This window comes from Polyergus mexicanus, unplaced genomic scaffold (assembly GCF_030449975.1).
Source record: "Polyergus mexicanus isolate NDT 795.1 unplaced genomic scaffold, iyPolMexi1.0 SCAF_13, whole genome shotgun sequence".
Classification (NCBI taxonomy): Eukaryota; Metazoa; Arthropoda; class Insecta; order Hymenoptera; family Formicidae; genus Polyergus; species Polyergus mexicanus.
The window spans coordinates 5,545,724-5,557,825 of NW_027223333.1; the positions used below are offsets into that span (position 1 = coordinate 5,545,724).

Below are 12,102 nucleotides of genomic sequence, written 5' to 3' on the forward strand. Positions count from 1 at the left end.
AATTATTGTTTTGATAGAGGATAATATTATATTTTATATCAGGATGTCATATCAATAATCGTGTTTTAAATTCGCTTATATCTCGTTCGCACAATTAATTTGTTACGTTTGCACGTTTGAATGTCTACACATCACAATAATAAATTTGTATTAATTTACTTGAATATTTATAATTTCGACAATTAAAATATGAACAATTAAAAATAATTCTCCTTATATTTTTATCTATAAATATGTGCAAGGGATTTTAAAAATATGCAAAACAAAAATTTATATAACTTAATACATTGATCATAAGACTATCATATACAATATTTTCTCAATGTCCCGAAAAAAAGAATTATAAATTGCGATCGCGGCTACAATTTCTTTTTATCCTCGAGAAAGAGGATCGAGATGAAATTTCGCGAGAGGAGCGAGAAAGCCAAGTGGATGCACGCTGCTTACGACGTTCTGATAAGACACACTAATCAATGTTACAGAGAAACCGCGGCTCCGTTGCATTTCTAGGAATGCATCCTTACGGATACGGGAGACGAAAGACTACTCGGCGAGTGTCGTCTATCCTACTCGGCCACAAGGTGGAAACAGAATCGACCGCGCGGGTGCATTGATCGTCAGGAGAGACAAAGAGAGTGCAAGGAACTTCGCGCTCGAGCTGAGTAGAGAAAATTCCGCGACTATCGCGCGAGCTTTAATATCGCACCGTCAAACGCCCCGATGCACATTATTTAGCAGCGAGATTCGCAATATGCAAGAAAACTCAAGAATTTTTTCACGCTTATCCACATTTTTTAATAATATTTATTAATGAATTATTTTTCTATTTTCGCATCTTTTTTCATGATATTTGCCTCGTTTCGATATTGACTGTAAAAGAGAAAATACGCGTTTCACACATTTGAAACTTTTATAATTATATATTGTAATATATATATATATATATATATATATATATATATATATATATATATATACATTTACTAAAAAATACATATTTGATTTATCATGTCTACACAGAGAAAATAGTATAGTAAAAATTACAATATGATTTTTATAATCTTGAAGCATACTAATATATATATATATATATAATCATATTTTTACTTTCAATATAATATTATATACAATTTTATATTTTATAGAGAAGAATTATAATTATTTAAACAAGTTGATGCACACACAAATGCATAATAAACAATAAAACAAATATATAATTGACAATTTTTATAAATATTCTAATGACGTTATATTCCCACGTTACAATAAATATTATATAATTTGCACCATAAAATTTTTTTCATTATAATTATTTAATGTGTCGTAAAATAAATTAATATTACAATGCAAGTTTGTTGTGAAATAATGTCGATATAATAAAATTTGTATCGTACTATCATGTGATTTACGATATAATTTACAAACTATTTATGATTTTTTAATTTTTGAGCAATTGATTTGTTCATTTATAACAAGGTATAAACGAAGAAAGAAAAAAAAAATTAACGCCTATTGAAAATTTGAACAAAAAATTGTTATTATTGTTTCATTGATTTTATTACTATTTGATTTACTATTCGCAGATAAGTCGTAAAATAAAATTTGGTGCTACTCGATACGAACGACGAGAGTCGAACTTGTATGCTAATCGGTGAGAAGCCTCGTGGAAGCCGGTTTGCAAAATGGCGGTTGCCATCTTGAGTGTCGGCGCCATTTTTACGCTCTCAAGATATATCTCGACAAAAAGGGATTGGAAGCATAAAAAAACTTAATATTTATCAAAACTTTTTTTCATATTGTCAGTAAAAATTTGAAAGAAATTTTTCAAATTATTTCTATAGCTAGATACCTGCTTTCATCAAAAGAACTTGTAACATTTTGTTTCTGTCTTACTAAAAAAGAGACGGCTACTTTCCATTTATTTTCCATTGTCAAAAATGGTAAAAAGGATAACTAACTTTATATAGAACTTAAAATATCATCAGTTTCTTTAAAGATTTTATGAAAAGATTAAATAGAATAAAGAAAAAATGGGGAAAGTAAAAAAAGAGGAAACGTATAACAAAAAACAAAAAAAAATACAAAAAAGAGAATGCTTATCCTCAAATTGTTTAACAACTTGTCGCATTTTTTTAAAATCATCTAAAGAAGCTTAAAAATTTTATTGTTAGGTAAGAGAAGAAAAAAAAATAAAAACCGCCAGAAAGGCCTTCCTGGAAATTCATCATAGCTTTAAAATCTTATGGCAGACAGAAAAGTTTTAGAGAAAATGTCTTCACGAATGCAGTTATCCCAATAGAAATGTTCCTGAGAGATAGATTCTTTCGTTATTTTTTCGTATTTGCACAAAGCCAGCTTGGGCATTTTCGATTTCATTGTCAGACAAAAAGAGAATAGTTCAAATAAAAAAATCGTTAGAAACCGCCAGAGAGATCTTCCTGGAAATTCACCCGTAGCGCTTAAAAGACCATTAAATGAAACGAAGCCAGAAATCTACCTGGCTTCTTTATCCGAAAGATTTCCCAGGAGAAACTTTGACGGCGGTTACACCGGGATTGACAGGGGGACAAAAAAAAAGTGTCATTTTCTCGATGCAGGCGGTAACGGAAAAAATTTGAGCGAGAAGAGGAAGCAATTCTTTTCTTTGTTTGAAACATTAGACGCAAACAACAACCTGCATTCAACGGAGCTTTTCTTTTTTTTTCCTCTTCCTTGCGATAAAATGTACAGAATGAAACACACGCAGTGTTTTTGAAAATTTTTTCTGTTACAATCGTTCCCTGGTTTCATTTCAGATATTGTAAGAAGATTGTAAATCGTAAAAAACATTTTGAACTTTTCATAATGGGTTAGGTTAGGTCTCATTATTTTAACGATTCAAAGATTCCTCCATCAATTTAATATTACTTGTTTCTCGATTATAAGAATTTGAAGCTATTTTTATATTTTGATGAATACAAGAAAAATCCAAATAGATAAATAGTAAAATATATATATATATATTTTTTTTTATTGATCTTTTCAATTGTAAATTTTATGTTAACAGAATTTTCATTTAAGACTTGGAGTACTTAGCGTTGAAAAATTTGAAAATTTTGAAAAGCCGCTTTTTTATTTTCATTCAATTTTGTGAAATGATAATCGCTTCCTCTACAAGCATTATTATCTATAGATTTTAGTATTTTGGGAAATGGATTTTTTGAATGTGAATTGATTCTAATGTTAAGAAAGAAGAGTCAATCGAATATCTTCGTCGAGCTTTCTGAGTCGATGTAACACGTGGAAGGAAATACTCTTGGAAAGAGAATTTTCCGCGATGACAATGTGCGTGCGTTTATCTTTCTTTCTTTCTTTTTTTTCTCGTAGATATCTGCATTACCGACGCGAAAAAAAAGGAACGATTCGCGTTTTCACTGGAAGATAGAGCCACGAACAGCGCCACGTAGAAACGCTGTCTCTGGCCAACATGCCACATGACACGTGACGATATTCCATCGCTCCTCGCCGTATAATATCAATAAAAATTAACAAATAAGTACTCTGACGACTTTTCTTTTTCCAATCCGTCGCGTCTCGCGATCTAAACATCGTTATTTTTACGTCTTTTCCTTATCCTATTCTCTCTCTCTCTCTCTCTCTCTCTCTCTCTCTCTCTCTCTCGCGATTAAGATGTATAAATCAACTATGCTACTCTATCATCGCGCTGCGTCAATAGAAAATGGCAGCTCGATTCGCGACATATTTCGAATGTACAATATTTCTCATCCTCTGGCTAAAGAGCAGAACTCGGAGCTCACAAATTTCGTTTGAATTTCTCGGAATCTTCCTCCGCGCGTTCGTCATTTACATTTTATATTACTGGCAAATAATCGACGGACACACGTCGAACTATCTCGTATTATATCTGGACACACGCACTGTCCGTTTGAAATTTAAGTCACGCACGTTGTTCCGCTAGGCGTAACGTCTCTCTCATACGCACAAATCGCGTCCTCCGTTCTTCCTCGCCACTTAAGTTTATTATAGTTATTCGTCGTGAATTGTTTGTCGTAAAGTAAAATGACATAAACGGCGGCGCGATCCTGCTCGAGATCATTACGATTTCTCTGTACGATCCATCCGCGCGTATTTCTCTCGCGTGTACATCCATCATACTTTTTTTTTTTTCCAAAGAGAATCTTTTCTCTCTTTGTATCTTTGAAGATCGCGAAAGTAAAGTTTTACGCGTTCGATCCTGGTCTGAAAGTGTTGAATATTTCTATAAATTTTCGACCGTTTCTCCATCGAATCGGAATTCACGATCGCGTGTGATTTCTTCTTCATCGAATTTCGACACCACCGATTCGCCATTACTCTATTAAGGTTGTCTCGTCCCACGATTTACTCATATTTCTCATTTTCTTCTCCATTTCGCGTTATAACATATTCCCTGAAATTAGAAGAAATAATTGGCTCTCTATTTAATAAAACATTGATTTCAATGGAAATTTTTATTTTCCTTCGCTAAAATCAGCGAAAATCTATTGTATAATTTTCGACGCGCACTTAACGTCGATTACGATCGCCTAGAGCCGTGTTTCGTTTGTTTCATACAAAAGAACGCGGTAATACGAACGTGCAATGCGTGTATGCGTGCGAGACGACGAGCGGCGACGATGACGATCGCTATTAGGAGATTTAGAAGCGGAGGAGAGACGAGGCGAGCGGGGTCGCTTCATGTGGAAAGTTTTGGCTGAAAGCGTTCCACGTATTCGTATCGTGTGACTTTGTGTCTAAATTCATATAAATTGGCGGGAAAGATATGAAAAAAATGCAGGTACTTAAAATTTAGAGAAGAATATTACGCGCATTTAATGCATAATATTGTGACTTGATATTCTGAATTTCCTTCTCCTTCCTTAATATGAAAGTTGTACGAAGGAAAGCGAAAACAAATTCTCTTTTCTCAGCAGGAGAAAATTTGCTGAGATAGAGAAAGAGGGAAAGTGCATTTTACACATTTTTTCATAAAATATAATTAAATTTTTTAAATCATTCTATAAATTAATAAATTTTTAAATTTCTTTCAATCGTACAATGACTATGTACGTATGTATTTTTATCCGCCTTTTTTATCGCGAAATATTCGTTTTATTTTTATATACTTTTTTTTTTTTTTTAATCGTAAACGCGTCACCAACTATCATCGTTCGTTAGACGAGTATAGAATTGTAACATTAAATTTGATACTCTTTTCTCGTTACTCATATATTTGATTGTACAATTATATTTCTTGATTCGAGAAAACGCGAATCGCGATTCCTAAAGGATCCTAAAGAATTGCGATTGTATACGCGCGCGCGCGCGCTCACATTTATGAAATGAAAGAAGACTTCCCGACGTTTAATTGTATGCGTGCGTGTCGTCATGCGTTTACGTAATGGAAAATTACGTAAGCAAGCATGCTTAGAAAAATATTACGCCGCGGTCGAGACAAATTTCGCGTGGTATGGTCAAATTAACGCTCCATTTTTTCATCAACTAGCGAATTTCCTTTTCCTATCGTCCATGTGACAACTGTTTTAAAAACAAATATTTCAAACACACGACTTCGATTGTCAAAATTATATAATACAGTTTTTTTTTTTTTTTCCTTTCTTTCTCGAACGTTCCGACTTTTCCCATAGTTTCTTGGAATTTTTTCTCATGCTCTGTTATTATTCTTTTTTTTTTTTTTAATCATTATGACAATATCTTTCTCATAGAATTCGTGAAATTTCCTTGCAAAGATGCATCAATACTAGCTAGTCGTAGATTTTCCTACGATCGTTATAACGAGTATAATTTTTCAAATTTTTTTTTTTTACGTTTTATCATCAGCGAAATTTTCCAATCGATTTATATATCAATTTAATTCTTTTCATCAATATTTTAAATTCATATTCTTTACGAAATCTTACGCTGAGTCGACACTTTTCTGGATACGGAGCACTAATATCATGTTTCTTTCGCCCTCGCCGCCCATTCATTTATCGCCGGTTTCCGGTGCGGACTTTGTCGCATATAAAGAACCGTACGTATATGGTCTATTTCCCCATGTTATTTTTAAGCGACTTCGCAGAGATCACGTTGCACTGCACTATTTCTGTCCCTTAATTCATACACGCACGCGTATACCTGATGCGAGTCCCCCCACGTGGGTGTACACGAGCGTCGCCATGATTAGTCGTTGAAATTACATATGCATTTTCTTCTTTTATCTTTATAAAATTCTAATAAGCTTCACTTTTCATTATATTTTTTATAATCATAACCTCACCGTGGTTTACATTTTTTACGAATAAACAGATAGTCGATGGAATTTTAAATATTACAGCAGCAAAGAGATATCGCAAAGATTCTCCCCCTTTTTTTTCAGAAATTTAATCAATGCATCTTTTTTGTTCATCGATACGAAAATTCAAATTAAACGTTAATATCGGATTTAAGGGGAGAAAAAAATTCCTATCGATTACGTTAATAATTAATATATAAATATGTGTCATTAAAAAAAAAAAAAAAAACATAACTTGCTAAAAATTAAAAACATAAATCAACAAAATCGTTTGTAATTTGACGTAACGATTCGGAAGTGCCACGATATTCTTGTGCGAGGTAAAAAAAAACTCCGTGTTATATTTATAGCGGGAGAAAGTCCTGCCCGGATCTTGCTCTCTATTATCCCACCTTCTCGAATAAGTCACGGCTGCGTTTCTGCTTTACGGGGTGTCATTCTTGAAGTCACGTACGCGATATGTCACCCTCGCACCATGTCGCCGCCATTTTCGGTAAATACTTACTATCGCAAATACGATGAGATCGTTGCGCGCTTCGTGTATAAAGATCTTAATATTTTCCTACCGTAACAATTTTTATCTATGAAAAGCGCATAAAAATCAAATTTATCAAATATTTATTATCCTAAAAAATTTCAAGAAGATTGAAAGAGTTATAAAATAAAAAAAAATATATATATAATTCTTTCGTTCTTCTTTCTGAAAATTCCCTCTCGAAGAGATACTTTAATGTCGGGCAAATGTTAATCTTTGCGACGCCGTTTCAGGGACGATCACGAAATCATGCCACGTACAACATCGAGATCAGGGCCGACCTTAGGCAACGAGGAAACTGGCTCATCAAGGATCGGAATTTAAATTATCTCTCCATCGATTGTGTCCTATGAAATTTTCACCATCAAATTTCTTTATTCCGAGAAATTAAATATGCATTTCACTTCGTTGATCAAATATCTCAATAATAAGGTCTCAATTTGATAACTTCTTCTTTTCGCATCTCACGTCGGATTGTAATCATAAACATCTAAATTTAAGAAATAATGTCAAAAATAAGAAATAATAATAAAATAAAAATATAAATAAAAAAGAAATTATTATTTTATCTAGGCATATTTGTTAATCACGTTTTTAATTCTTTTTATATATGATTCATTTCGAGAGATATATTTCACGATACGTTGCGATATAGACGAAAACAAGAAACATATACGCAATCAATTCTTCTTTATATTATAGAGAGAAGATCACTGTACGAGATATTCAATCTCTTATCTTCGAATGAGATGGACATTGGTTACCCTCTGTTGGAAGAAATTTACTTTTCCGCTATGACGAAAACTGAAATGAAAAGCACCATGTTGGCAGCAAAATGCGAGGAAATCTTAAAGGATCGCTTTTCGTGTAGAATTAATGATTGAAACGTCACAATCTTATCGCATAAAGTGTGATACATTCGTCCAAATTATCGTAAATGGACTACGAATGACTGCTTAATGTTCAGTGACTTAATACGATGAGTCATTGCAAAATTTCTAAAAAGACAACGGAAATTTTCGGCTTCATTCTATTAGGTGTGCAACTTTGCTTCCGCCGTTTTTTTTTTCCGAAATTCGAGGCTTTATTGTAAAAAAACTGGTTATACATTTATGATTCAAAGTATTGTTCACTCCCAATGATCGTGTCAATTCTTTTTGACTTTGACTCGAGTCTTCGTTAAGTAATGCCTCCAAAATTCTGCATCTTCGAAAACCTTCTCTCTTCCACCGCTATGCCGGTCTTCGACGTGTAAATCACCGTTCTTGAAGCGTTGAAACCACTCACGACACGTTCTTTCACTAATAGCGGCTTCGCCATAAGTATTTGAGAGCGTTCGATGAGCCTCGGCCGCAGATTTCTTCATATTGAAGCAGAAAATTAAAACCTTCCGCAAATGACGAGAATTTGGCTCGTAAACTGACATCTTCAATCGAGAATAACTTTATGACGCGGACACAAATCGACTAATGTTTCTATGGGGTTATGTTGACAGATGCCCAAGTTTATCGCATGACGTCTATGATCTATTTATGTCGACCGCTACTTACCGCTAAAGCCATCTATAGGAAAACGGCGGAAGCAAAGTTGTACACCTAATACGTACAACAAAAATTATTTATAGCAAGAAAGAGCTTATTTAAGTGATGATCTGTAATTTTAACCCGACAATATTTATTTAATAACGCATCTTTAATCGCTTAATTCTCTTATGAATTCTTTAATTCTTTTAATCGCCTTCATCGCGTTCGACGCCATCGCGCTTTTCATTCGATAACAGCATCTGGACATGATTTCTCATTATTTTTCGAAGCCGATCGGTATGAAAGTGTGCGGTTACCGCCGTCGCGTAACGCACACACGAATGTGCGTAATGAGGAGGAATGACGCAGCCCGCGCACGCGTGCGTGCGTAATTTGATTTACGTTATCGCCGATATTTATCGAAGAGGTCGTTGACTCTGCGTACGTAATTCTCGCTGGCCGTGAGATTAGACGGCCCTCGATCGAGACTGAATCGCAGTATCATTTCACCGACTGCCATTATATTTGACACGCGACGCGTAAATTGTCAAGTAAATCTGAGACGTTTCTCTCGCCCAAGCGGCGAGAGAATTTATTTAGTCGATTTTCAATCGGTCGATATCCTTTTCGAACGGCCAATATAAGCGATATAAAAATGACGCGCTATACATATATAATCGATCTAGAAAAAAATTCAATAATAAATAAAAAATAAATAAGCGTGAGATTTAAAAATATATTAAAATTATATACACGTATAATTGAATTTTTTTTTTTTGCTGGAAAATTATTTGCCATTAATTAAAAAATACTTGAAGGAATATATTGTTTCCTTATTTCAGCAGATTTATTCGACATAATCTTTGCGTTGATGCGTCAAATAAAACAGAGATCAGGTTTCTTGCCGAGGGTTTAAGTGAACTTAAAAAAATACATACATCTTTATAGAGAGCTATAGAAAGAGACTTGAGATGCGCCGAGAGAGCGGAAGCGAAACGATATCCGGAATTCACGCTCGCGCCTTGTATTACATAATCGCACGCGGCTTAAAAAACGAATTCGCAAACGAGATCGCGCCTGACGCAATCGACAAATCGGAGAGATATCTTGCCTCTCGATGGTTGCTCCGATCGCGGAGATACGTATAGTCCATCTCTTCCTCTCTCTTATATTAGGCTAATCGAAACTTACCCGCGATTATTAACGAAGCTTCGCATTTTTCTTGAAATTCTCATACACACACACACACACACATATTTGAAATTTTGGCCAAATATATTAAATAATAACAAAATAAATTGCACGAAATTATATCAACTGTTCCGAAAGGTCGATTACTTTTGGATAACCTCGCTCGCATCGTTTGTTATTGCCTACTTCTCATAAACTCTCAATGTTGTTGTTTATTTACGCAAAGTGTCTAAATCATATCGCGGCAGATCCGGAGAATCGGATCGAAAAAATATTGAGCTCTGCCCCGGGAAAATAATATTGCGTTAAACGCTCATCTCCCCCCCCCCCCCGCTCTCTCCATTGTAATTAAAAAAAAAAAAAAAAGAGAGAGAGACCTCTATCGTTTATTTTTTACGTTTACATATGTAAAATTTCGCGAAATACGCGCGGAGAATATTATCGATAATAATATCACATATTATTAAGCTCGATATAAATATAATATCTAATTGGACAAGATGTGCGTGAGATATCGAGATAGTTGAGACGATTAACAAAGGAGATAACGCTTAAGTAGTTTTTGTCTTTACCTCTGACTGTCGCCGTTCTTATCCTCGATCTCCAAGCGCTCCATCTCCTTCTGCAGAACACCGCCTTCCGCGAACTTATCCAGAGACATGTTTACTTTAATAACTTTGCTCTCTCGTAGAACTCGCGCACAATAAACGTAAAGGCTCACTCTTGTATTTCCTCTTCTCTTTTTTTTATATATATATATATATATATATTTATATAATATATATATATATATATATATATATATATATATATATATATGTGTGTATATTTTAATTTTCTCTCTCTCTCTCTCTCTCTCTCTCTGTTAAATATGTTTCTTAAACTGCCTTATCGGCCGTAAGCCGCTCTTGAGGTAGACTTTAAACACTGGCACTAAAAACACTGGCTCGAGCTCTCGCACCACCGGAGCGGAGAGAGAAGGAGGGAAGACGGGCGTGAAAAAGGGTACACTTTCCACTGTCCCTCGTCGCGCGAGATTCGTCCCGGAGCGACACCTTCAACGTCGTCGAGGCGACACAAGGATATATCCCGAAACGTTGCGAAAACGACGGGGATTTCTCTCAAGACGTCGAGGATTCTCCTCTCCCTCGTCGATTACGACGCACGGCACTTCCTCGCGCGCACACACTCTCTCTCTCTCTCTCTCTCTCTCTCTCTCTCTCTCTCTCTCTCTTCTCTCTTTGTTTCTCTTCTGTTCCTTCCGTCCCGCGTTTTGCTCCCTCCTTCGAGCACGTCGCTCCCTCCTTCTTAGGCGACGTTGTATGACGACACCGCGATTCACGTCACGGAGTAATGACGATTTTATAACAAAATCAACGACGACGACGACGATGACGATGATGATGATGGATAGCTATGACGACGAGCACTGTCCAACTACAACTAGTCCACACTCGCGCTCGGAGAAGGAAGAAAAGACGCCGCGGGTCTTCGGACGACTGTTGAAGGGAAACTCGTGCGGGTGGCGAAGAACTCTAGCTTTCCCCGTCGCCTCCCGATACCTAGCTTTCTAGCAAGTCGCCTCCCCTCCCCTACCCTACCCTTCCGACTCAAGCTCTATCTGTGTCCCTCTATCTCTCTTCTCCGCGCGTCCGCTTCCTGTGTCTTTCTCTCTCCAGCTCGCTACCCTCACTCCCTATACGTATGTATCTCGCTACGTTTTTCTCACTCCTTCTTTCTCACTCCCTTTCTCTCGACGTTCTGGGCCGACGTAGGAATTCCCCTCGACGTATCGGAGCGGCTCGCGCTTTTTTACCAACCGAGCGGAGTAAACCGGCCCGAACGCGATTGGCCGCTCGTCGGGACGATTCCGGAACGATTCCGAGTACGCGTTGTCTAATCACTGGATTCACTGGTATAATGGACGTCGTCGTTGGAATCCACGAGCATATCAACGAATGTATGTACACACAGGTATGTATACACCCGCGCCATAAATACGCGCGTCCTTACGCCTTCTAGCACGTGGATCAATCGTGCGAAAAGAGAGAGAGAGAGAGAGAGAGAGAGAGAGAGAGAGAGTTTGTCAAATTCGCGGTACCGCCAGCTACACCCATACGAATGACATTGCTATTCTCGTATCTAGCATCCGGCTCAGGTGTCCACGCTGTCAATGGCGTCGTTAAACGAAGGTATCCCTACCTTTCGTCCCGCTCTTCTCCGAAGTCAGATTCGATCGCGAGTCGCTCTTGGCGATCGCGACGATCAACGGATACGTCGAGGACGTTATAGACGGAGGTTCTCTTTTTGTCGCCGATGCGTATCGCGCGTGCGACAAAGGGCCGAGGGGGATAGGGGAGACGAAGGACCGCGCGAAGGTCTAGAGTAACGATGTCGGGCTATCGGGGATATCTCGGCGCGCTAGGTACACTGATATTATTTTTATAACACGCGCTATGTGCGCGGGGTCCCGTCGTAGGCCGCGCCCAGTCTACCCTCACCGCTCGCCGGTGCCGGCTCCCCCACCAAACGACTCGGTT

At 36.9% G+C, this 12,102-nt stretch overlaps 1 protein-coding gene across 6 annotated transcripts in view; it reads right to left on the bottom strand.

Annotated features, from left to right (window-relative positions):
* Positions 1 to 12,102, bottom strand: part of Imp (IGF-II mRNA-binding protein) — a 108,510-nt gene that overhangs the window by 51,512 nt on the left and 44,896 nt on the right. For 2 of the 6 annotated variants that reach the window (XM_070306158.1, XM_070306157.1), the window contains exon 1: positions 10,135 to 10,280. The exons of the other annotated variants lie outside the window; for them this stretch is intronic. In XM_070306158.1, the coding sequence (XP_070162259.1) occupies positions 10,135 to 10,223 (89 nt within the window). In that variant the 5' untranslated portion in view covers positions 10,224 to 10,280. Of the gene's footprint in view, positions 1 to 10,134; positions 10,281 to 12,102 lie in introns of those variants that run through there. 6 annotated transcript variants of the gene reach the window in all.